Genomic DNA, 27,795 nt, shown 5'->3' with positions numbered 1-27,795 from the left:
TTCAAATACAACTTTTTATTTACTGGTATGCAATATGAAGTTTACATGTGGTAAGGGAAGGTGGCTTTTAAGAAGTTATAACAACATACATAATAGATATTAAGTCAACAAAGATAACAAACAAAATTTTGAGAAGTCTTCCCACAATTTCATCTTCCAGACTTTGGGGAGTAGTGTTAGAGATTAACATCCAGTTTTTACATGTCATATCCAGAATGCTGCTGGTCCCTAGGAAAAAAGAGAAAAGTATCCTCAAATGAGCACATTTGTATTACTGATTATTTCAACTTAATCTAATATTGGCACTGAAAATAAATAGTGGCAAAGAAAATTCTTCCTGGGAAGATTCAGTACCTATTTGCAACCAACCGATTAACTGAAATACTTTTCTCCCAATCATTTTGATGATTTTACATTATAATCTTAGATCTTTTTTTATATGCTGAACTTGCCTTTAGTTCTAAAAGAAACAGCTCAAGGAACTGTAATTACCATTGTCTTTTCATGTTATCAATAACTAATTTGTCTATGAGGTTTTATTTGCATAGTCATTTAAAATAATTTTTCTTGGCATCAGTGAAGCAGTTAACGATAAAATTTTTTTAAATAAACAACAAAAGATCATTTGTAAATTCTTTGCTCTTTCCTCAGGGTCCTTCTTACTCATGTTTTGATTACTTAATAACACATCAAAGTTTAATCTTATCCACATTTCTGTGTTAATGAAACAGTAAAAAAAAAAAAAGCTAGAATTTAAAAAGATGTTAGATTGTGGTCTGTTTTCCATACTGTAGGAACATTTTACCAAATACCTATCAGAAAGGGAATTTAAAACCATTCTTAATCCCTTTCACAGTAAAAGAACAAAAAAGGCAAGTACTTTTCAAAGCCTTACACCAAATTCTTTATATGCAATCAATTTAAAAAGAGCATTGATACCTTTAAAAAATGGAAGTATTTCTGTTGGAAAATATTTCATCTCTGATTTTTACTCAGTAACTAAAAAGGCAAGTTGAGTTTTAAAAGGCAGAGAGAGAAAAAGAGAGAGGGAGATAGATGAGAATTATTCCAGTGACTTCTATGTTTAGCAATCTTGTTAATTTCTGTAATAAGGTGTCATGTCCCTAGAGAAGAGAATGATTTGCTCAAATTTACACAGCAATCATTGGCAAAGTAAAAACATAGAATTTTCCATAGATTCAACAATCTTTTCCCTGTGCTTCAGAAACAAGCACCAAGAATAATATATGAGTTTGCAAGGTGACGTCCCTTTCCTTTCAAGTTCCAAAGATTGCCCAAAGCATTTCTGATAAAGACGAAGTTCCCTGTAGCCTCTGCGTCCAGCTTGTGTTTCTTCAGTCTGTGTTCACAGGGGCACCTTCAGCCCTCTCCAGAAATACTAAGAGAGAGACTGAGCAATGAGGGGACACCAGGCAACAGTGGGCCAGGGAGGGGTAGGGAGAAGGGCAGAAGGCTAGAACAAAGTGTGCTCAGCAAAGGTGGTCTCTTAGCAACCTTGGTTTCTGTGTCAAAGCACATGGAAAGGTTTTATTGGATGGTAAGGTAGTATAGGAAGCAGAGGGGGCAGGGAACCTGGGTGGTAAAACTCTAAAATTATTCTTAAAAGAATCAGGATGGAGTGGTCAAAGAGCAGAATTTGGAAAATATGCCACTTAATGTCAGTACAGAATTTCAAAGCTAAAAACTGTACCCAAGGTTAAGCAAGATTAAGCTAAGTTCTAAGATTTTCCTGGTAGGGCAAACATTCACCATCCTTTTAAACAACAATCCCCTTAATATCCTTTAATATAAATTTATTTCAATATCTTCCCTGACCAAAAAAAAAAAAAAAATATATATATATATATATATATATATATATATATATATATATTCTCTGATTATGTAAGATACCATAAGATCGTATATCTGGTTTGGTTTTTAAATACCATATTCGTTAAGGTTTGTATCACTTTATGAACAAATTGGAAAACAAGAGAGTACAAAAGATCAGGCTATAAAAAATGACTCCTATACCCTTTAACCATATAATTTTCCTTCTCGTAATCTATATTAATGACATTACTTTAAATATAAAGAAATCATGCTCAAAGGTGTCTGTCGTGGCCTGTCTGTTTCTCCTACCCCATCACCTTATCATTTTTCTCTGGCAAATTTTATTTTTATTGAAATACATAATACATACCAAAAAAGTAGAGAAATCATAAGCGAATAATCAATCATAAGTGAATAAGTCACACACTTGATGAATTTTCTACAAAGTAAACACATGCACGTAGCTACCAATCAGATCTGCAAAGTTATTATTACTGAATAAAAGAAAAAGTAATAGTGGTAGGAAGACAGGTGTGCCAATTTGAATTTGTGGGTGTCAGAAAAGCCATGTACTTTAATCCTCATTCAATATTGTTGGGTGGGAGCTTTTTGATTATCTCCACAGGGATGTGACTCACCAAATTGTGGGGATTAATCTTTGATTAGAGGGAGACGTGACTCCACCATTAGAGGTGGGTCTTGATTCGTTTACTGGACTCCTTTAAAAGAGGAAACATTTTTGGAGAGAGTGACAGAGCCATGACAACCACGAGAGCCCTCGCAGCCAGAGAACTTTGGAGATGAAGAAGGAAACCACCTCCAGGGGAGCTTCATGAAACAGGAAGCCTGGAGAGAAAGCTAGCAGATGTTGCCGTGCTCGCCATGTGCTTTTCCAGTTGAGAGAGAAACCCCGAACTTCATCAGCCTTTCTTAAGTTGAGGTAACCTCTTGTTGGTGCCTTAAATTGGACATTTTTATAGATTTGCTTTAATTGGGACATTTTCATGGCCTTAGAACTGTGAACTTGCAACTCAATAAATTCCTCTTTTTAAAAACTGTTCTACTTTTGGTATATCACATCCTGACAGCTAGCAAACTAGAACAACTGGCTAAATACAAGTGTGGTTCAGTCACAAAAAGAATAATATTTATCAATTTAAAGTGATGGTAATTACAGCAACTTAAAAAAAATTGAAAAAGTGATCAGACTTTGACTAGAGATATGAATGAAACATTTGGATAGGAGTAAGGTAAATCAGGATACAGGGTAAAAGATGATATGGTTCATATTTTAAAACTTCAACATCCGTGTAACACCAAAGGGAGAGATGTTCATTTGGTGCAAACTTTGTATTTTGGGTAGTGCATTGTCTGATTTAACTTGTATGGTCAGTTTATTTGAACACCATAATTACATGGACTCTTGAATGGGGTATGAGATCTTGTTGGTTTGTCCAGGTTAGGGGGATGCTCTGATACATCCCAGAGTAATTTGGACAGAGAATAAAAATATTTGCAAAGTCCCCTTGGGGGACTGGGGAGAAGGGAGGAAATATTAAGCTTGCTTATTTAGGGAATTCCTGATATTCTTGCAAGCAATGGGGACAACAAATTCAATAAGCTAAGCCCTCCATCTTAGGGCTTGTCCCTATAAAACTTACTCCTGCAAAGGAGAACTAAGCCTACTTATAATTGTTCCTAAGAGTCACCCCAGAGAACCTATTTTGTTGCTCAGATGTGGCCTCTCAAAGCCAACTCGGCAGGTGAACTCATTGCCCTCCCCCATCTACGTAGCACACGACTCCCAGGGGTGTAAATCTCCCTGGCAATGTGGGACAGGACTCCCAGGATGAGCCATGATCCAGCATCATGAGATTGAGAAAGACTTCTTGACCACAAAGGGGAAGAGAGGAATGAGATAAAATAAAGTTTCAGTGGCTGAGAGATTTCAAACAGAATCGAGAGGTTATCCTGGAGGTTATTCTTATGCATTATATAGATATCCATTTTTACTTTATGGTGTTTTGGAGTGGCTAGAGGGGAGTATCTGAGACTGTTGTACTGTGTTCCTGTAGCCTTGATTAATGAAGATGATTGTATGACTATATAGCTTTTTTAATGTGACTGTGGGATTGTGAAAACTTTGTGTCTGATGCTCTTTTTATCCAGGGTATGGACAGATGAGTAAAAAATAAATAAATAAATAAATAATAGGGGTGAATAAGGGGTAAAGCAATAGATTGAAAGACTAGTGGTTAATGAGAGTGAGGGGTATAGGGTATGGGATATATGAGTTTTTTTCTTTTTCTTTTTATTTCTTTTCTGGAGTGATGCAAATGTTCTAAAACTGATCGTGGTGATGAATACACAACTATGTGATGATATTGTGAGCCATTGATAGTATACTATGGATGGATTGTATGTGGGTGAAGATTTCTCAGTAAAATATATTTTTAAAAAGTGGTGGTAGTTACAACTGTGAATTATGGTAATACCACTAAGGAAATCATTTTTTTTTGTATGCTGAATGTGGGGTCACACTTCATTATTTTTCCTTGTGAGTATCCCATAATTGCAGTACCATTTGCTGAATTTTTGTTTGTTTGTTTTGCTTGTTTACTTGTTTTTGGGGAAGTGCATGGACCAGGAATCAAACCAGGGTCTCCCATATGGCAGGCAAGACTTCTATCACTGAACTATCCTTGTATCCCAGTAAATCATTTTTTAATCCTTAAATGTGATTACAACTTATACTCCATGACCACTCATTACATACCAAGATATGCATACAACAAAAATATGTGGTTATCTGCAAATGTGACAAACATGCAATCAATTCTATTTACAATATTCTCAACTGGAAACAACCCAAAGGTCAACCTGCAGCTAGATAAATAAATTGTGGCATATTAATTTAATGGAATAGTCTACCATGATTAAAATTAAACTAGAGGGTAGTGCAGTGGTGGGTCAGTGGCAGAATTCTTGCCTGCCATGCTGGAGACCTGGGTTCAATTCCCGGAGCCTGCCCATGACAAAAAATAAAAAATAAACTACAGGTGCATATAATAACGGGGTGAATTTTACCACATAATATTGAATTTTTAAAAAGCATGGCTGAAAAGAAGACAAGATCAGAGTTAAAGTCCATAGTTTAGGGTACATAGATGGGTGATACTGGTGTAGGTGGTGAATGTATCAAGAAAAGTGAGGGCCTTCAACTCTGTGACCCTTTAAGGCTCCAGAAATGTGATCTCTAGTGGCTTGGTCCCAATTGCCAAGAACTGTAGAGAGACTTAAGAATTTAAACCCCATCACTGCCCCTCACCATGACTGCCTTTTCTGAAGTCATGCTTCGAACCTTGGAGTAGAGACTGTGAAATTGGACAGAGCTGCTTTCTGGAATTGGACAGAATCGCTCTCTGGAAATTAGCAGTTATAGAAAGAAGAGGGCACCAGTCATATCTAGGAGAAAGGAAAATGGTTGACTGCTTTAAAAGTGTAACATCATCAACATGCTAATAGGGACCTTCCCTGGGGTGGGGGGGGGAACAGAGATTCAGTGAACAAAAAGACAAATAGCACTTGCATAGAACTCTGGAGAATGGTAGAGACTGGAGGAGGACTTCACAAATGATGAATCAGAGAAAGAGAAAAATATCAGGTAGAAACTTCTGTCCCAGGTTGGCCAATCCTCTTCCCTATGTCTCACTTGGTCCCACACAGCTTGGGAGTTACCCAGAGGCAGCAGCCCAAGTCCATTCCATCAGTGAAACAGACTATCGAGTAACTAACAGCAGTGAGTTGGAATTCCATGCATATCCAGGCACAGGGACCTGAGTCCACAGAGACCTAGGGCTGAATACAAGCTGCTGAGAATTGCTGCATGCAAAAGAGCCCTCAAGGAAATCCAAAACTGAAGGGAGAAATATATGTCTCTATGACTATAGTTGGAGACCTCATATACCACTTTCATCAACAGATGGAACATCTAGACAGAAGATCAATAACGAAAGAGAAAGCTGAATAATATGGTAAATGAACTAGACCTAACAGACAGAACATTGCACCCCAAAACCGCAGAATATATGTTCTTCTCAACTGCGCATGGATTGTTCTCCAGGATAGACCACATGTTGGATCATAAAACAAGTCTCGATAAATTTTAAAAGGTTGAAATTATACACCGCATCTTCTCTGACCATCATGGAACAAAACTGGAAATCAATGATAGGCAGAGAACTGGAAAATGCCCAAATATATGGAAGTTAAATAGAACACCCTTAAACCATCAGTGAGTCAAAGAAGAAATTGCAAGGGAAATCAGAAAATATCTTGAGATAGATGAAAAGGAGAATACAATATAACAAAACTTATGGAATGCAGTGAAGGCAGTGCTGAGAGGGAAATGTATAGCCCTAAATGCTTACATTAAAAAAGACTAAACTAGCAAAATCAAAGACTTAACTGCACAGTTGGCAGAACTAGAAAAGCAACAGTAAACTAATCATAAGCAATCAGAGAAAAAGAAATAACAAAGACTAGAGCAAAATAAATGAAATTGAAAATTAAAAAAAATAGAGAAAATCAAGAAAACCAAAAGTTGGTTCTCTGAGAAGATCATTAAAGTGGCAAGCCCTTAACTAGACTGATAAAGAAAAAGGAGAGAAGATGCAAACAAAATCAGAAATGATGGGGGGGGGGGGGGCGTTACTTCTGAAACCACAGGAATAAAAAGGATCATAAGAGGATACTATAACCAACTGTATGTCAACAAATGAGACAACCTAAATGAAATGGACAAATTACTAGAAACAAATAAACAATCTGTACTAAATCTAGAAGAAACAGAATACCTCAACAGACCAATTACAAGTGATGCGATTGAATCAGTCACCAAAAATTCCCAACAATGTCAATTTAGGGAATGGCAGTACCGTATATACAACACATACTAAATGATGATTTGGAGTCATGGCCATGCATTTAATAAGTGCTGAACATTTATTCCCATGGTTTTTAGTAAAATTGTTTCTGAAAACTCTTCCCTGATATTGGCTCTCCCTGTCAGAACTATATACACTCTGCTAGATCCTGTATCCTTAGTTGTGGTCATCCAGTTATCCTAACAGCTGTATGATATGCTGTGAAAGATTGGAAATAAGAGTATGTAGTATGTATGTGTGCCAGTTTGAACATGTGGTAGACCCCAGAAAAGCCATGTCCTTTAATCTTCATTCCATATTGCTAGGTGGGAGCATTTGATTGTTTCCTTGGACATGTGACCCACCCAATTGTGGGTGGTAACTTTTGATTAGATGATTTCCATGGAGGTGTGTCTCCACCCATTGAAGGTGGAGTTGCTTACTGGAATCCTTTAAAAGAGGAAACATTGTGGAGCGAGTCCATTTTTGTAGAGCCACGTGAAAGCCAGCAGACACCACCATGTTCACCATGTGCCCTTCCAGCTGAGAGAGAAACATTGAACTTCATCAGCCTTCTTGAACCAAGGTATCTTTCCCTGGATGCCTTAAATTGGACATTTCTATAGATTCGTTTTAATTGGGACATTTCTCAGCCTTAGAACTGTAAACTAGCAACTTATTAAATTCCTTCTTTTAAAAGCCATTCTGTTTCTGGTATATTGCATTCCAGCAGCTAGCAAACTAAAACAATATGACATTAAATTGTGAATTAGTGGGTAAAGCAAAACTTCCCAACAAAGAAAAGCCCAGGACCAGCTGGCTTCAAGTGAATTTTACCAATCATTCCAAGAATTAATACCAATACTGCTCAAATTTTTCCAAAAAAATTGAAGAGGAGGTAATAACTACCTAACTCACTCTATGAGGTCAATATCATTCTAATATCAAAGCCAAATACAAATATTACAAAAAAGTTTCAGACCAATTTCTCTTATCTTATGCATATAGATGCAAAAATCCTTAAGAAAATACTTGCAAATTGAATCCAACAACACATCAAAAGAATGATATATCAAAACCAAGTGGGTTTTATCCCGGATATGCAAGGGTGATTCATCATAAGAAAATAAATTAATGTAATACATCACATTAACAAAATGAAGGGGAAAAACACATGATCATCTCCATTAGTACTGAAAAGGCATTTTACAAAATCTAGCTTCATTTCTTGATAAAAAACACTTTTAAAAATAGGATTAGAAGGAAACTTTCTTTTTTTTTTTTACATGGGCAGGTACCAGGAATCGAACCCGGGTCCTCTGGCATCACAGGCAAGCTTTCCTGCCTGCTGAGCCACCATGGCCTTCCCTAGAAGGAAACTTTCTTAATATGAAAAAGGGCATGTATGGAAAACTCACAGCAAACATCATACTCAAGGGTGAAAAATTAAAAGCTTTCCCTCTAAGATCTGGAATAAGACAAGGATGTCCACTGGCACCACCATTTTCAACATTGTACTGGAAGTTCTAGTGAGAGCAGTTAGGCAAGAAAAAAGAAATAAAAGGCACCCAAATTGGAAAGGAAGATGTAAAACTTTCACTATTTGCAGATAACATGATCATATACATAGGAAGCCTCAAACGTTCCTCAACAAATTTCTAGAGCTAATAAGGGAATTCAGCAAAGTGGTGGGGTATAACATCAACACACAACAAATCATTACTACTATACACTAGTAGTGAGCAATTTGAGGATGAAATCAAGGGGAAAATCCACTTAAGAAGCAACTAAAAAAATCCAAATATCTAGGAATAAATTTAACAAAGGATGTAAAGCACCTGTACACAGAAAACTACAAAACATTGTTAAAAGAAATTTTTAAAAAGACCTAAATAAATGTAATGACATTCTGTGTTCATGAATAGGAAGACTAAATGTCATTAAGATGTTAATTCTACCCCAAATTATTTACATATTCAATGTAATCCCAATTAAAATTTCAACAGCCTATTTTGCAGAAATGGAAAAGCCAATTATCAAATATATTTGGAACAGTTCCTGAATAGCCAAAAACATAGAGAAAATGAATGAAGTTGGAGGATTCACATTTGCTGACTTAAAACATACTACATGTAACAAATAAGGTATCAGTGTATGAGAGAGTTCAAATGGAGTTGAGGAGCTACTCTGGAGGTTACCCTTATGCAAACTTCAGTTAGACATTGCTACTATCATAACTTGCCAAACCCCAACCAAAACCATTCCTTCCAATCCTAAAGAATATCTATGACATTATATAAGACTCTACAAAGGTTCCATGCACTAGAGTAACTTTCCAGAAACCTACAACTTCCAGATGGGTCCCTGAACCAGATAAGTCTTGAAACTTAGAGGGGCCCAGCCTCTCCAGAACATCAGCTAGTTCCATCTCTGTATCCCTGATTATTGACAGCTCTTCCAACATGAAAAAGTTAGAATGGCCATAGCTCAAATACCGCTGAAGAGTGGGGAAAGATCAAAGGTGATGGTGGAGTTATATAGAGAAGGTAGGGTTTAACAAATGAATATGGTCGCTGAATCATTAAATTGATATTTCTCTTCATCTCCAATACCATAGAGTAGCTAGAAATAAAAACCTAAAATTGTGGGTTTGTAGCCCATACCAAACTCTGAAATCTGTTCTACAACTAACTGTTGCAATGTATTTTGAAATTTATTTCTTTTTTGTATATGTTATTTATCACAAAAAAAAGAAAAAAGGAGAAGAAAGAATATAATAGAGAAGGTAGGATTTAACAAATGAATATGACTGCTGAATCAATATACTGATATTTCATTTGGTCCCCAATATCTTGGAATAGCTAGAAGAAAAAATGAAAAATCGTGGAACTATAACCCATACCAAACTTTAAAATCTGTTGTATAGCTACTTTTTAAAATGCACTTGGAAATTTATTGCTTTTTTGTATATATAATATTTTTCACAATAAAAAGTTAAAAAAAAATACCACAAAGCTGCTGTGGTCAAAACCACATGGTACTGTCAAAAGGATAGATCTATTGACTAATGAAATTGAACTGAGAGTTTAGAAATAGCCCTCACACACAGCCAGTTGATATTTGACAAGAATGCCAAGTCCACTCAACTGGGACAAAATAGTCTCTTCAACAAATGGTACTGAGACTGGATAGCCACATGCAAAAGAATGAAAGAGGACTCCTATATCACACCTTATATAAGATTAACTCAAAATGGGTCAAATACCTAAATATAAGAGCTAGGACCATAAAATTCCTAGTAGAAAATTAGGAAACTATCTTTAGGTTCTTGTGTTGGGCAATGGTTTCTTAAACTTTATACTCAAAGCGCAAGCAATGAAAGAAAAAATAGATAAATGGAACTTCATCAAAATTAAAAACTTTGGGGCATTAAAGGATTTCGTCATAAAATATTTTCTCAATGGGAGAAAATATTTGGAAACCACATACTAATAAGGGTTTAATATTCAGAATATAAAAAGAAATCCCACAACTCAATAGAAAAAGACAAACAACCCAATTTAAAAATAGGCAAAAGATTTTGAATAGACATTTCTCCCAAGGGATATACGAATGGCTAAAAAGCACATTGAAAAGATGTCCAACATCACTAGCTATTAGGGAAATGCAAATAAAAACCACAATGAGGTAACATTTCACACCACTAGAATGGACATTACTTAAAAAAAGACAACAGAAAACAACAAGTGCTGGATAGGATGTGAGGAAATAGGAACACTCATTCATTGCTGGTGGAAATTTAAAATGATGCAACTGCTATGAAGACAGTGTGGCGGTCTCTAGGAAAGCTAAATATAGAATCACTGTAAGAACCAGCAATCCCTCTACTAGGCATATAGCCAGAAGAATTGAAAGCAGGGACTCGAACAGATATTTGGACACCAATGTTCATAGTGCATGAGTCAGTCACACTTGCCAAAAGATGGAAACGACCCAAGTGTCCATCAATTGATGAATGGATAAATAAAATGTGGTATAGACACAGAATAGAATATTATTCAGCCATAAAAGGAATGAAGTTGGATGAACCTTGAGGACATTGTGCTAAGTGAAATAAGCCAGACACACAAGGACAAATATTGTTATGATCTCACTGATATGAACTAATTATAATAAGCAAACTCACAGAGTTATAATCTAGAATATGGGTCACCAGGGGATAGTTTGAGGTTAGAGAATGGGGAGTTGATACTCAACTTGTACAGTCTATTTAGATTGATTGTAAAGGGTTGGAATAGATGGTAATTATGGTAGCACAATATTATAAATGCAATTAACACCTTGAATTATGTAGGTGAATGTAGTTAAAAGGGAGACTTTAGGTCTTAAATGTCACTAGGATAAAAATTAAAAGATAAAACAAAGGACTGTGCAACACAGTGAGCCCTATTATAAACAATGACAATAATTAATAGTAAAATGAAAAGAATGTCCTTTCTGAATTATAACAAATATGACACTAATACATTCTGTTAATAATAGGGTAGTATATGGGAAAAAATAGCCCTGATGCAAACTATAGACAATAGTTAATAGTACTATTTTAGTAATCTCTCATTAATTATAACAATTGTGCTTGTGCAATTATAATTGTACTTAATTGTGCAATTATAAAAATGTGCTATCATCAATTGCAGCAAGTGTTCCATACCAAAGCAAGGTGCTGGTGGTGGTGTGGCATATAGGAATTCTGTGTTTTAGGCCCAATTGTTCTGTAAACCCATAACTTCTCTAGTATAAAATTTTTTTTTTAATTTCAATCAATGACAGGTTCTTTTTATTCTCTCTATGGAAATTGATACTGTAAAATCTATGTCAATGAAAGAGTTTGCAAAAAATACGGGGAAGAAAAGTAGTATAGAGCTGTGTCAAGCAGTTAATGAAAATGCTAGCTTATTTTTTCTTGCTATTGTCATATTTTTGGTATTTGCTTTTCAGAATCTGCATTTGTTGTGATTTCTTTCTAAATAAATATTCACTTTCATTAAAAAAATGGATTTGCTTGCTAACATGCAGACAAAGTTTTTAGAAAACAACAGCAAAATATAAGGAAAAGAAAAGCAAGGGATTGGCTACCAGAAAAGTCAGAAGAGTGGTGACTTTGTGAGGAGGAGAGAGCAAGGGATGGCAGGTGCTTCTAGAGGTGTGTCATTTTTTTGTCCTAGGCGATGGATACACTGACAATTACTTTTTAACTCTTTGTTAAACTGCCTAAACAAGTTTTATGTACTTTTCTGTATGTTAGTCTTTACAATTGAAATATTTAAAAAATAAAACATAGAATAAAAGCCCAGAGAAAAGTACATACAAATATTAGCAGTAATCATAGTGATGGATTTAGGTGGAAGAAGTATGGGTTATTTTTTCGCTTTGCTTTTTCCATTGCATTTTTATTTAAAAGGAGGTTCATATATAACTGTAGAAAATGAAAGAAAATGGTGTTTCTACTACTAATCCCCTCTCCTCTCTATATATTACTAAAAGTATTTGTACTGATTTTATTTTTGCCAAGCCAATTGTTTTAATAAACAGGAACTCAAGGAAAATTTAACGTTAATGGGGAAACATTCTAATGAAAGTATATTACTTCTGTGATAAACAAGACTTAAGTCTCATTCGTTAAAGAACATGTTCTTGTTTCTTTCAAAATGCGCACGAGAAACAGGAACCTGCATGGTTCCTGTTTGGGTTTCCCCTTTGATGTTAGATCTGTTTCTGATCTAAACCATTGAAAGGACACAAATGTGTAGCCTCAGAAATTTACTAACATTTCTAGATTCTTCTTCTGCGGATTAAGATAATCTAAAATATAGGTTATTTTGATGTGTATTTTGATAATTAGTTCTTACTCAGCTAGAATCTAGGTAATCAAGTGTTTTTTGTTTGAGATTTAAGAAACACACCTTGGGGATTAAAGCTATTTAACTGCAACAATTTTCAGGAAAAACAGTTCTGTAGTGTTTCTTTACCTGATAAAGTATGCATCAAAAATTAAAAATAAATTTCAAACAAGTTTGGACACTATCTAGAAGTATGCTAGAACATTCTGAGCGTGGCCACCTCCAGAACTTGGTCTTATCTTGAATGTGTTATTTTAAAATCATAGCTGAAATGACATGACTTCCAATCTCTGATATAAGGCATCCTAGGTTATTTGTGGCCAAATATGTTTCATTTTGAATCTTCAGATGAATGTGAATAATTTTCCTGTCTTTACAAATGCCTCAACCTTTCTTTTATTCCTTACCGTCAATAACCACTGACGTCAATTTAATATTTTATAGAATGTGACACTAAGAATAAAAAGGATACTCTTATCTAATTTTTAAAACTTGTCTTTATTTTACCTTTGCTACCATCAAGATGTAGGTCAAAATAACGTCATTCAAATTGACCTGTTAGTTACTGATTGGTTGTTTGACCAACGCTATCCCAGAGAGTAGGCTAGTCCAGTGCAGAGGAGACTACCTCGTGGTCTCTGGAATCTGGATCTCATTATGTTCTCTGTTCTTCAATCTGATATCAAATTCTAGGACTTGGCCTTTACATCCCTTACAATCTTGTTTTTATATAAAACAGGGTTCCTCAAATCAAGTCTGACTCCTGGAACCATATGAAGTGTGGACTTGCTAAATAAATTGTACCTTGGCAAAAACAAAACTAAACAAACAGATCAAAAAACGCTTCTATTATGTAAAGGGATTACTAGTGCTAAAACTTTTCCCTTTTTTCCATTTCTATCAACCCCTGTCACTTCCCCTTATTAGGTGTGGATTCTTGGTGAAGACAAAGAACAGAACATACTTTGCAAAGTCTATTTTTCCATCAAAAGAAAAACACTTTTCATTGGATTCGAGTTTATAGTCTTAAACATGAGTCACATTTCAAAAATATTTTCTTTTTTGACGACAATTTGCTAATCCTACTCTTTGTTGCCATCAGTATCTAAAAGTTAAGATAATATCGACAGAACCTTCCTAGAGACTCTTGTTGGAAAATGAGACCTAATTGCAATCTGTCCATTCTTGTTGAATAGGTGCCTTAAGTAAACTGTAATGACTCCTGTTACTGAGTGAGGGTCTGCAATGTGCTGATTTTGTACACTGGGAGATGGAGCAACTGCCCAAGGTAACTTGGCTTTCTATGGTGATGCTTGGAGATTAACCAGAGTTCCATCCCCAGATGCCACACTCTTTTAACTACACTCATTTGCTAATGTTCTAAACGTTAAAAAAGATCTGTGTTACGATGCACATTGCTATTCTAAAATAGAAATATCCACCGGTAATAATTAATGACCACTCTCCTTCTTCAGTGCTGGCTCCTTTATATATCTGTAAATTGCTTTTTGAACAATGGGATGGATTGTCTCATGTTACCCTTCTGGGCCTGATAACCCTCAATTTGCTGGAAAATTAAATCAAAACAACCTGCCCTTTGTTAACAGGTTATTCCTAAACCACCATTAGGAGCAACCAGCTTAAAGTAATTTTTTATTATCTATTTTTATTTATTTTCTCTTATTATCCACTATTATATTACTATCTAAGATTATTTGCTACCTAAACACTGATCAACTTGTGGCTAACAAGTTTCTCACCTTAGCATTAGCTGGATCGAAAAATAACGAGAATGTGTCCAATGCATGGTGGTTGAGAAATGGTCTTTGGAAACAGGTTGATGGGCTTGAATCTCAGGTCTGTCATTTACCATGAGACCTTGGGCAAATTATATTAATCGCCTGTGCTGCAATTAGCACTTCTATTAAATGTGGATGACAGTAACTATTCCTTAGGGTGATGTGAGAATTAAATGAGGTAATATCCATGCCTGGCAAATAATCATTTAATAAGTGGTATGACTGTTATTAATTACAATCTAGCAGGCTATCTGCTAGACTGTACCCTCTGTATGAATTATTCATCGCAGGATTTTCTTTAAGTATCTAAAGAGGCAAAAGTGATAAACTCCTACTCCTCCTTTCAGACCCAAATGTTACCTCTTCTATGATCCATTCTGACTTCCTCAAACAGAAATGAATGCCCATTTGCCTGTAGCATATTGCCACTCACCCTGTTGTATTTCAGCTATTTGCTTACATGGGCCACCCCATGGGCACTCACTGTCTTCCGAGAGGTCAGGGATAGCCATAATTACCCATCCTGGATCCCAATAACTGACATGTCAATAATCCATTCTTAATAATCTTAATAATTAGTGACTCAATAACTGTACTTAAAGCAGAAGCTTTCTTGAAAGACAGAAAGTTCATTTTGTTCAAATGACAATAACAACATGAAAAGCATATAAATTAAGTACCTTTACTAGTGTGTTGGTTTGAAGCTGTTATGTACTCCAGAAAAGATCATGTTCTTTTAATCCAGTTCTGTGGGTATAGACCTATTGTGGGTGGGACCTTTTGATTAGATTATTTCAATTGAGATGTGGCCCACCTCATTCAAGGTGGGTTTTAATCCTCCTCCTAGAGTCCTTTATAAAAGGATAAAAGACTGGGGCGGGGGGGATCCCCCAGAGAAGCTGAGAGAGAAGCATCCAGAAACAGAAACAGAAGCAACAAAACCCAGGAGAGGACTGCCAGACACCGTCCGAGTGCCTTGCCATGTGTCAGAGGAGCCCCAGATCACCAGCAGCCTTTCTTTGGGGAGAAGGTATCATCTTGCTGATGGCTTAATGTGGACATTTTCACAGCCTTAGAACTGTAAACTTGTAAGTTAATCAATCCCTATTGTAAAGCCAATCCATTTCTGGCATACTGCATTTTGTCAGCTGTAGCAAACCAAAACAGCCAGGAAATAGTTTTAAAATAAAACCCCAGATTTGGGTGTTTTCAATTTACTTCATATGGAAAATGTCTCACTTTCCTGCAAAGTTTATGTTCAAGTAAATTATCATTTATAAACTTCAGAAATCATATGGGAATTATGCTCTGCTATTGTTTTTGCTTTTATTTTTTGCTTGTAATTAGGGGACCAAGTCAAGTTGTTGGAAGGCAACCAAAAAATGGCACTGCTCCTATAGGGTTCAAGGAGAAGAGTGTTGTTTTGGAACGGCTGTAGTTTTCATGGAAGAGTGGAAATTTGTTCTCTCAATTCTCCAGAAATAGATGCTGGTGCAGCAGGGCAGGAGACTTACTACATCCTTCAAGTTCAAGTCATTGGAAAGTTAACTTGGGAACTCTGGCATGTTCAGCAGTAAATGAATTTTGTGTATTCTACAAGTTTCTAAGATAAGTTTAAGTTTGATTCCAGAATTAATTAAGTTTCCGTTGGATTCTGACTGAAGTTGAGTTATGTAAGTAGGAAATTTGACTTATACACATCTGAGGAATTAATTTATCAATAACATGAACCTTGTACAAGATAAAGCTTATATTCCTGTAGGAGAAGAATGATAGACTATGGCTTTATGTTTAAATGACTGCAGGCTTGATTATTGCACTTTGTTCCCTGATTAGGACATGATTTCAAGGAGCTTTTCTCTTTCAAACTAAGGAAAACCAAAGCAGTGAAAGGTCTGAAATATTAAATAAATGGAAATACTAGAAAAGATATTTAGCTTTTGCAAAAATCTCATTTGACATATACCACCCAGACAGGTATAGTAACTTATTTGAGGTCACACAGTTACTTTTTTCCTAGAGCCAGTACCAGAATTGCCTCGGTAATTTCTTGACATTTATGAGAAATTGTATTCTGTATTTGACCAGACATGGCTGTTTGAAGGAATTCTACAGTCATCAGCATTCAACATGTTTGATTAAGGCCAGTGTAAGTCCAGAAAGTTCATAATAAACTACATCATAAGTGAAAACTTGGCAGGTCAGACTCACAAGGCACAGTACTTAATAAAAATGGACTTTGACTGAAAATGAAAATGCGTGCTTTGTCACAGATGGCAAATCTGCAAGATGGAGTGGGGACAGGGCGTGGGGCTTGGAGGCACAGGGAACTGGGTTTTAGATCCTAATTCCGGCTGGTTTAGTTCTATGGCATGTAACTGTAGATGCTATCTAATTTGTAGTACAAAGATAATGACATCTGTCTTACAGGGGGTTGAAAGGATTTTATTTGTAACTAAAGTTAAGAAGTATCTGCTACAAACATTTTGATTTTAATCTCATAAACCCTTATGAGGTGGGTCATTATATCCTTATTTTCTTTGTCAGAGAGACTGAAGCCTAGGGAGCTTATGTAACCTGTCCAAGATCACACAATTAGTAAGCAGTGGCCAGGGATTTGAATGGAGGTCTGTTTGGCTCCAGAGCCTCAACCTTAGGCACTGCAGTATCACAGTATTGGTGAAAATAAAAACCAGCATGCTGCTTGATACTACATAAATAATGGTTAGTACAATGAAGCAGTAGAGTCAGAAAGAAAGCCACTTCTTTGCAGCCCAAGAGGGACAGAGTAGATCAGATAGGTGAGAGGAAGCCAATGGTCCTTAGGAGAAGAAATGCCCTAGCAAGTTGAGGCTGACACACAGACATGTGGGTGGTAGAGCACTGCTTACCTGCCAACCCACAAGCATTCACCTGCTTGCTCACAGGCCCCAGGGAGGCCCCAGATCTGTCAGGAAGATACTCTGTGTCTCTTCTGCTATTTGACTTTCTGTCAACACCTATCTAGTTTGGGTCTTCCCAAGCCCCCTATGGCTATGCCTCAACTTTATTTGAAATAAATGTCCTGGCCCTAAAATGAAGTATTTTTTCTACAATAACAAACATGTCCTCTTAATCACCCAATATCAGGACACCTGAAGGCTTAATCACCCAATATCAGGACACCTGAAGGCTTAATCACCCAATATCAGGACACCACATTCCTACCCCAAATAGGACACTGTGCATATACTTCTCAGCTATGGCCACTTATTAAGACATCTTCTGGAACCAAAATAATCAAAATGCTACCAAGCTTTTCCCTGCCAAGTTCCCCAGCCTTCTCCATGAATCACGCTGTACTTTTAAAAGGCCAGATGAACTGGCCAGACCTCTCCTTGGGTGCTGGCTCTGTGTACCTTTCACAGGGAGACCCAAAACAGTGGTGCCAGCCAACACTTCAGGCGAGATGAGGAAGAAGGAATGGGCGTGATGATATTTGCTTGCATCATAGGTTTTTATTTTTTATCTGCAGAACTCAGATATCCAAACCAGTGTCATCCCCTGTAAGGGGTTAGGAAGTGCAGGGAAATGGAGAGTCTCTAGACCTATTTGAGCTCTATAAACACTTGGCAATATCTTTTAACCTGCCTTCTTGGCCTGTAACACATGCTCCTCTGCATAAATTCACTGGTGGTAAGTTTCCAACCTTCTTTAAGGTGCAGCTTTGATTTCTGGAACCAGCTAAGTGTTTGGAATTGTGTTTAGCTGAGAAGTTAGATGGCTAGGTTAGAGAATAGAATTTCAAGACAAATGAAAAGACTGTGACCTCCTTTGGGGAAGAAACTAATATCACCAGCACCTAGCACAGGAATTGAAACAATGCAAGTGCTCAATAAACACTGGGGTGTGGGGGGTGAAGGGAAGAAATGAAGTGTGTCTTTAAGATATTATTTTTCCATGACTCACAAGCTCACTATTTAGGTGATACCCAAGGAGGGGGTTTGAAAAGCACCAATTAAGGTAAAAATTTTCTACAAACATACAACCTTCCAAGAGGAAGTCTGATGGATAAAACCTGTTTGCGGCAAATAAATTTTAGGCGTGATAGACCAGTGAACCATTCTGTCTATAATTCTCATGTACCACAGAGCAAAGCCATTCTGTCTTTTATCACAGTTCTCATGAAATGACTTCTTTCTCCTACTATATCGAGAGCTTATTGACTCCTTGCCAAGCTAGAACACAGTAAAGATTAGATAAAAGTATGTCATCAACATGGTGACTGCGCTGATTTGAAAGGATGTATGGACCCTAGAAAAGCCATGTTTTAATCAAAATCCCATTTCATAAAATGGCAGAATAATCCCTATTTAGTACTGTATGTTTGCAACTGTAATCAGATCATCTCCCTGGAGATGTGATTTAATCAAGAGTGGTTGTTAGGTGACGACATATCTCCACCTATTTGGGTGGGCCTTGATAAGTTTCTGGAGTCCTATAAAAGAGGAAACATTTTGGAGAATGAAGGAGATTTCTGAGAGAGCAGAGAATGACATAGCCATGAAAAGCAGAGTCCACCAACCAGCGACCTTTGGAGATGAAGAAGGAACATGCCTCCTGGGGAGCTTCATGAAACAGAAAGCCAGGAGAAGAAGCTAACAGATGATGCTGTGCTTGCCATGTGCCCTTCCAGATGAGAGAGGAACCCTGACCGTGTTCAACATGTGCCTTTCCAGATGAGAGAAAAACTCTGTGTTCACCATGTGTCCTTCCACTTGAGAGAGAAACCCTGAACTTCATCAGCATTCTTGAATCAAGGTATCTTTCCCTGGATGCCTTAGATTGGACATTTCTATAGACTTGTTTTAACTGGGACATTTTCTTGGCCTTAGAACTATAAACTAGCAACTTATTAAATTCCCCTTTTTAAAAGCCATCCCATTTCTGGTATATTGCATTACAGCAGCTAGCAAACTAGAACAGTGACATAAAACATCCCCTGGAAAAGTCTCCTCTAAGAATCAATAAATTAAAGGGCAAATCCCACTTGATTAGAATTCTGGAAGATGATGGAGACTGGAAAAAGACTACAAAATCATTAAATCAACGAAGAAGTAAAAATAATCTCCAAGATTAGGTAGAAATATCCATCCTAGACCCACCAGTCTGAACCCCACCCCACACTCTCACTCAGTCCTGCACAGCTTGGCTTTGCACTGAGGCAGCCAGCCCAAGTCACTCCTGTCACAAATGCAAACTATAGAGCCACTCACATTGGTGAGTTACAACCTCATGCATATCCAGACACAGAGACCCAGGGCTTGCTGAGGCACATTGCATTCAAAAGGACCTCCCCAGGCAAAAAAGAGAGAGAGAGAGAGAGAGAGAGAGAGAGAGAGAGAGAGAGAGAGAGAGAGAGATACCATGGCAGAACTGTTTGCAAGAACTGTACACAGTCAATCCAACTTCTATTGGCTGGACCACCTAAACACAAAATGAACTTTTTGGGAGAGACACACCTTTGTGGTTTGACCCCATCTGGTTCCCTGGAGTGGGATACCTGAATGCAGAAGAAACTAGAGGCAGAAAAGCCTAGGGAGAGGAAAACAAATGGGGAGGGGTGTTAACTTGAACTGCTGTAGGACAGGAAGATCCTAGAAGTGAGAAGTGCAAGGAAAATGGGGTATTGAGTGAGGAAGAGAATTTAAACAAATATTAGGAGCTGGGGTGAAAATACTGCACAAAACCAAACAGAAAAAATGAAGATTCCCAGAGAAGGAACAGAGGAAAGGAAACTCTCCTGGAGGTGAAGCAATTGTACAAAAAGTGCAATCCCCAAAATTATACCACATATCCAGGGCAAGAATCAGATGAAGAAGAACTGAAAAAAATCTGATCGGTAAAACATGGGCTATTCTAAAGGTCTAGAATAAGGCAGGCTAAGCATTAAAGAACAGATTTAACATAAAGTCAATCAACAATAAAATATTAGGCAAGAGAGAAGCTGACATTCATCGTAAACTCATCAAGATAATCAGATGCCTAGACATCAAGAAAAAATTAGTTCTATGAATAGTATATACCAACAAATTAGAAAACCAAGATGAAATGGACAAATCATGAGAAACACACATGCACTGACCCTAGAAGAAATAGAAGACCTCAACAGACTGGTTATAAGAAAAGAGATTGAATAAGTCATCAAAAAACTCCCAATAATGAAAAGCCCAGGACCAGATGGCTTCACAGATGCATTCTAACAAGCATTCCAGGAAGAATTAAAACCAATCTTGCTCAAATTCTTCCCAAAAATTGAAGAATAGGGCATGCTACCTAACTCATTCTATGAGGCTAACATTACCCTAATGCCAAAGCCAGATAAAGATACCACAAGAAAAGAAAATTAAAGACCAATTTCTCTTATGAATATGGTTGCAGAAATCCGTGACTAAAAACTTGCAAATCGAATCTTATCCCAGGTATTCAAAGGTAGTTCAACTAAGGAAATAAATTAATGTAATACACTACCCTAACAAAAATAAGGGAAAAAAACATGATCATCTCAATTGATGCAGAAAAGCATTTGACCAAATCTAGCATCTTTTCCTGATAAAAACACACAGAAAAAAATGGCACATATGACAAACCCAGAGTTAATATCATACTCAATGGTGAGAGACTGACAGCTTTCCCTCTAAGGTCTGGAAGACGAAAGGATGCCCGCTATCACCACTGTTGCTCAACATTGTACTGGAAGATCTAGACAGGGAATTTAGGCAAGAAAAAGAAATAAAAGGCATCCAAATAGGAAAGGAAGAAGTTAAACTTTCCCGGTTTGCCGATGACATTTGATCCTATATATAGAAAGTTCTGAAAAATCCACGACAAAGCCATTAGAGCTATTAAACAAGTCAGCAAATTGGTGACATAACAGATCAGCACCCTCAAATCAGTAGTATTTCTATATACTGGTAAGGAGCAATCCAAGGAGGAAATCAAGAGAAAATTCCATTTATAACAGTCACTAAAAGAATAAAATATCTAGGAATAAATTTAACCAAGGGTATAAAAGAGTTTTACATGGAAAACCACAAAACATTGCTAAAAGAAATCAAAGAAGGCTTATATAAATGGAAGGACATACCATGTTCATGTATTGGATGATTAAATTAAGGTGTCAATTCTACCCAAAATGATTAACAAATTTGAAACAATCCCAATCAAAATTCCAACAGCTTATTTTGCAGAAATTGAAAAATCAATCATCAAATTTGTTTGGAAGGATAAGAGTCTCCAAGAGGCAAAAAAAAAAAAATTCTTGAAAAAGAAAATGGAATTTGGAGTACTCACATTACCTGATTTTAAAGCATATTACAAAGTTAGAGTAGTCAAAACAGCATGGTAACGACACAAGGATAGATAAATTGACTAATGGAATTGAATTGAGAGTTCAGAAAAAGACCCTCATACCTATGGCTACGTAATTTTTTACAAGGTTGTGAATTCAACTGAAAAAGAATAATCTCCTCAATAAATGTTGTTGGGAATAGCCACATGTAAAAGAATAAAAGAGGACCCCTATCTCCACCATATATAAAATAAAGTCAAAATGGATCAAAGACCTAAATATAAGAACTAGGACTATAAACTCCTAGAAGAAAACACATGGAAGCATCTTCAAAATCTTTTGTTAGGCAATGGTTTCTTAGACTTTCCATCCAAAGCTCAAGCAATAAAAGAAAAACAAATATATGGGACCTCCTCAAAGTTAAAAATTTGTCCATTGAGGGACTTTGTCACAAAAGTGAAAAGACAGCCTATTCAATGGGAGAAAATATTTTTATAATGGCTTAATATCCAGAATATTTAAAGAGATCTTACAACTCAACAATAAAAAGACAAACGACTCAGTTTAAATACAGGCAAAAGACTCAAATAGATATTTCTCCAAAGGGATATAGAATGGCTATAAAGCCCATGAAAAGATGCTCAACATCACTAGCTATTAGGGAAATGCAAATCAAAACCACAATGAGATATCATTTACATTAACTAGTATGGTCACTATTAACAAAACAGAAAACTACAAGTGTTGTATAGGATGTGGAGGAATAGGAACACTCAGTCACTGCTGGTGGTAATTTAAAATGGTGCACACCTTGTGGAGGACAGTTTGGTGGTTCCTCAGAAAGCTAAGTATAGAATTACCATACAGCCTGGTAATCCCTCTATCAGGTATATACACAGAAGAACTGAAAGCAGAGAGTCAAACAGATATTTTCACACCAATGTTCATAGCGGTATTATTCATCTTTTATTCATTGCCAAAAGATGGAAGCAACAAAAGTGTCCATCAATGAATGAATAGATAACAATATGTGGTATATACATACAATGGAATGTTATTCAACTTTAAAAAGGAATTTAGTCCTATACATGTGAGAACATGAATGAACCTTGAAGACATTATGCCAAGTAAAATAAGCCAGACGCAAAAGACAAATATTGTATGATCTCATTGATATGAAATAATAGAATAGGCAAATTCATAGAGTTAGAATCTAGAATATTGGTTGCCAGAGGCTGGGTTGGGAGTAGGGAATGGGGAGTTAATGCTCAATTTGTACAGAATTTCTTTTTAGGTTGATGGTAAAGTTTTGGTGATGGTAGCACAATATTGTGAGTAATTAGCAGCACTGAATGATATATGTGAATGTAGTTAAAGTGGGAAGTTTAAAGTCATATATATGTTAATAGCATTAAAATTAAAGGATAAAACATAGGACTGTGCAACACAGTGAATCCTAGTATAAATGATGGACTATCTTTAATAGTACAATTACAAAAATATTCCTCCATGAATTATAACATAGGCAGCACACTAAAGCAAGGTGTTAGGACTAGAGTGTTATGGGGAAAAATACACCTAATGTAAACTATGGTTAATAGTACAATTTTAATATTCTTTCATCAATTGAAACAATAGCACCACACTAATGCAAAGTGTTTACAGTAGGGAGATAAAGGGGAATACTGTATTTTTTACATGATTTTTCTGTAAACCTACAATTTCTCTAATTAAAAAAATAAATAAAAATAGTATGGTATAATTCATGCGAAATTGCAGGGTTGTATTTGCAAATAAAAATCTGAAAAGAATCTTTAACAAGTATGACGTGTTGTCAAAAAAAAAGATTTAAATAAATGGATGCAGAATAAAAATTTATAGAGGAAAACAAATATCCCAACTCACCTCCTGAGTTAGAGTGTATTTGTCTCCCAGGGTTGCCATAAGAAAATACCACAGACTAGGTGGCTTAAGACAACAGGTATTTATTCTTTCACAGTTCTGGTGGCCTAATTAGTTTTAATTTACAGTCATCTATAAATTGGAATTTTTTTCCAATCTGGTCCATTGGAAGGGCCTACTTAAGTTGAGGGATGAGTATGCCAGGGTCAATGACCTCTAATCATCTGGCATGTGAGAGTTAAGGAGGACCTACTAGTATGGCTCAAGAGCTTATTTCCTCAGATATCTTTTCCAATATACCCATTCTCCCAGTGTCAGCTTGGGACAGAGGGGTCCACAGCAGAACAAGGATCATGAAATGCCTCTCATAGGTGCTAGAAATAGGCTTGAGAAATCTTGATTAGTCTTTTGAAATATTCAGTTAAAGCAGACTGATCCAAAGCAGGATTGTCATACGGGATGTTGCTGAGGTTCATAGGTCATCTAATAATTTCCTAAGGGGCCAATCAGTATCTTCTTCAAAGGGAGGACTAGAAGGTTAATAAAGCTAGGAGGGGCATTTTTGTCTAAAGTAAATTTAGTGATTTGATCTGTTTACCCAATTTGAACTTTAGTTTTCCCTTTGTCATTTTGAATTTTCCTAAAGATTGTGGGTGATAAGGGCAATGTATATGTTGTTGAATTGGCAATACCCAAAAGATATCTTTAAAATTTATCCAGTAAAATGCATGTTCATCACTGAAAATTTGTAAAGGTACACTCCAGATGGGAATTATTTGCTGTACAGTGTTTTGGCTACAGTGGTGAGCATAGCCTTTTGACAAGGGAAATTTCTAACCAACCAGAAAAATAAACAGAACATAACTAATACAAAAAAAAAAAAAAAAAATCAAGGTGTCAGTGGGAATGTGCTCCATCCGAAGGAGCTAGGGAAAGACCCTTCCTTTCCTCTTCCAGCTGCTGGTGGTCCCAGGCATTCCGTGCCTTGTAGAAGTATAACGCCTATCTCTGCCTCCATCTTCCCATGTCAGGCTTTCACAGGGAACTTCTAAGTCTCCCTGTGTCTCCAAATCTCTCTTTCCATATGAGGACATTAGTCAGTGGATTTAGGGTCTACCCTACTCCAAAATGACTTCATCTTAATTTGATTGCATCTGTGAAGATCCTATTTCCAAATATTGTCACATTCATAGGAACAAAGAGTTAGGAATTGAACATTTCTATTGGGGCGTGGGTACAATTCAACCCACTACACGGTGACATACCTTGGGAAGCGGGTACTCTCTGGGACAGCCTTCCTTCCCATCCCATCCAGACACACAGAATGAATTTTAATGTAGCAAGGGGAGAAACTTGTGCTTTAGAATCATAGAAGAACAGAACCGAAAGAAAATATTTAGATCTCTGTCTATAATAGAGCGGTTATGTTCAAGAAACAATAGTTAATGTTTTGCAATTATTTTTGAAGGTCTCTATCATCACCAATCTTAGATATAGCCTTAATGTCCTGCATTACTAACAATATGCCATCCTCCGCTCCATCCATTCTCAGCATTCGCATGGCTTACTCCATCCTAAAGATGAAATTATTAAGAGCAATAGTAAGTCAAATATTGTATCTACAGTTTAAGTTAATGTTTCCCATCAAAGCCCATATTGGAGGCTCTAGATTTGAATTTAAATGGAGATGACAGGAAGACCAAGGAAAAACTCAATTGAAGGACTTTATAAAGAACATTAAAATAACCTTCAGATAGAGTCCTTGGCCATTTATCTACAGTATGAGTAAGCCCCACCACCCTGTAAAATACATTACTACTCTCATTTCACAAGTGAGTAAACTGAGGCTCAGAGAAGTTGAGTGCTTGCTTAAGGTCACACAACTTTTAAATGTCCAAGCCAGAGCTCCAGACCAGGCCGGCATCTGGTTCCCTCCAACACACTGTGATGCCCCTCTCCTTTACACACTTTATTTAGAAACCTGAGGCACATGTCAAGAGAATTGAACATATGTTCAATATTATTATTCAACTGTAAAAAGAAATGACCTTCTAGGGGTAAGGGGTATGGTATGTATAATCTTTTTTTCTCTATTATTGTTTTATTTCTTTTTCTGTTGTCTTTTTATTTCTTTTTCTAAATCGATGCAAATGTTCTAAGAAATGATGAATATGCAACTATGTGATGATATTAAGAATTACTGATTGTATATGTAGAATGGAATGATATCTTAATGTTTTGTTTGTTAATTTTTTTAATTAATAAAAAAAGTTAAAAAAAAAAAAAAGAAATGACCTTCTGATATATGTGACAACATGGATGAACCTTGAAGGCAACATGTTGTGAAATAGGCCAAACGCACAAGGAGAACAATGTATGAGGTCACTGGCATGAAAGAATAAGCAAATTCATAGGGTTAGAAACTAGAATACAAGTTACCAAGGGCTGGGTGGGGATAGGGAGTGGGGAATTAATGCTTAAAGGATACAGAGCTTCTGTTTGGGGTGATGGAAAGGTTTTAGTAATGGATGGTGGTGACAGTAGCACAACACTGTGAATATAATTAACACCCTAAATTATATATTTGAAGGTGTTTAAAAGGGGAATTTTTAGATTGTATATATGTTACCGGAATACAAATTTTTAAAAAACCCATAGGACTGCACAACACAAACCATGAACCCTAATGTAAACTATGAACTACAGTTACTAGTAAAGCTATGAAATTATTGTTTTATCAATGGTAATGAAGATACCACACTAATGCAAAGTGTCAATAATAGGGAAAACCTGGTGTTAGGTGAGGCATATGGAAAATCTATACTTCCTGCTTAGTTTTTCTGTAAAATACAATTTCTTTAATTTAAAAAAATGGGTCAAATAAAAAAAAATACAGTTCATTAACCTTGTATCTATCCTCCTTACCCCCCTCTCAAAAATAAAATAACATAAGATAAAAAGCTATTATTCCATGGTCCTGAAGAAGGACTCAGACTTCAGGTTTCAGCTCTGCTCATGAGGAGTGAGCAGGGCATTGGCATTTCTGGGCTTCAGGGTCCTCCTTTTCCAGACAGAAAACACAGTGACCTACTTTGCTGGACTCTCAGAAGCAACCATTATACGGAAAGCTGCAGAGACAAAGGTTCTGGCTAAAAAACAAGAAAGCAATGGACTTGTGAAACAAGATGGTGGCCCCTCTGATCCAAACCTCAAACATGGCAAACTAACAAAGGCCCACGTCTCCTATCCAGCATTCCCTACATATAGTTTCCATATCTGAAATTTTTCTTTGAAATCACTGGAATTCTTTTTGGAAAAGAAACACAGGGAGACGGAAGTATTTAACTGCAATCACAGAGTTTGGCCAAGTAATTTATATATTATTAATCCCTTACTTCTCCTCCTGCCTTTACTTAGTCAGATGGAAATGAAAGGAGCGGAATTCATTAATGTATCTTATAATCAGCCTGATACAAATTTGATAGATGTTGAAATGCAAGAGAGAGGAAAGAGGCTTTGTGCCCTCTGTAAGTTTTAACCTACTATATTCTCCGTCTATCAGAAGCAAACAAGAGCCAGGCCAAGATTTCCTCCTACATTAACATTTAAAAATATCATGTGTTTTAGAAATCAAAACGTACCTTTTAGAGATTCAATAAGCGAAGTCCAACGTCAAGGCAATGAGCACAACAGATCTCTCTGTTTCGTGAAAAACACCATATGCTCTTAGATAGATCAGGAGCCTAACTGGACTGTTATTAATAACCGGCTTAGAGCTTTATGAAGAAACATGAGCCAGAATGTCACGGGAGGAGACAAGAGGAAAGGAACTGACAGACACAAGTGGAAAAAATTATAACAAAAATGTATTTATACCCACACAGGAGCTCAAATAACCTAGGCGGAGGGGATCAGCAACTCCACAAACAATAGAAAGTTATGGAAAAAAACAAAAAAAAAGGTGCTTTAAGAGTTAAACAGTCAACTAACAAAAAATACCTCTGATGGCATTTTTCCTTAAACTTTTTATTTTGAAATAATTTCAAACCACCTGTAATGTTTTGTTCTCTCGAAAAAATTGACATGACTCATTCCATGTTTTA

The 27,795-nt window shown here is 36.5% G+C and overlaps 1 protein-coding gene across 2 annotated transcripts; it reads right to left on the bottom strand.

Annotated features, from left to right (window-relative positions):
• Window positions 1-27,795, bottom strand: MRLN (myoregulin). 2 transcript variants are annotated; one of them, XM_077124388.1, is made up of 2 exons: window positions 27,334-27,641; window positions 1-228 (listed from the first exon to the last, which is right to left on the bottom strand). In XM_077124388.1, the coding sequence occupies exon 2, from the start codon at window positions 206-208 to the stop codon at window positions 68-70; it is 141 nt and encodes a 46-aa protein (XP_076980503.1). In that variant the 5' UTR covers window positions 209-228; window positions 27,334-27,641; the 3' UTR covers window positions 1-67. The 2 variants fall into 2 exon arrangements, 1 of the variants encoding a protein (XP_076980503.1); XR_013161101.1 differs by lacking the exon at window positions 1-228 and adding an exon at window positions 1,474-1,523 and having other exon boundaries at window positions 27,334-27,795.

This window comes from Tamandua tetradactyla, chromosome 13 (assembly GCF_023851605.1).
Source record: "Tamandua tetradactyla isolate mTamTet1 chromosome 13, mTamTet1.pri, whole genome shotgun sequence".
Classification (NCBI taxonomy): domain Eukaryota; kingdom Metazoa; phylum Chordata; class Mammalia; order Pilosa; family Myrmecophagidae; genus Tamandua; species Tamandua tetradactyla.
Note: the sequence above shows the minus strand (reverse complement) of the source record. Positions and strands in the feature narration are given on the sequence as shown.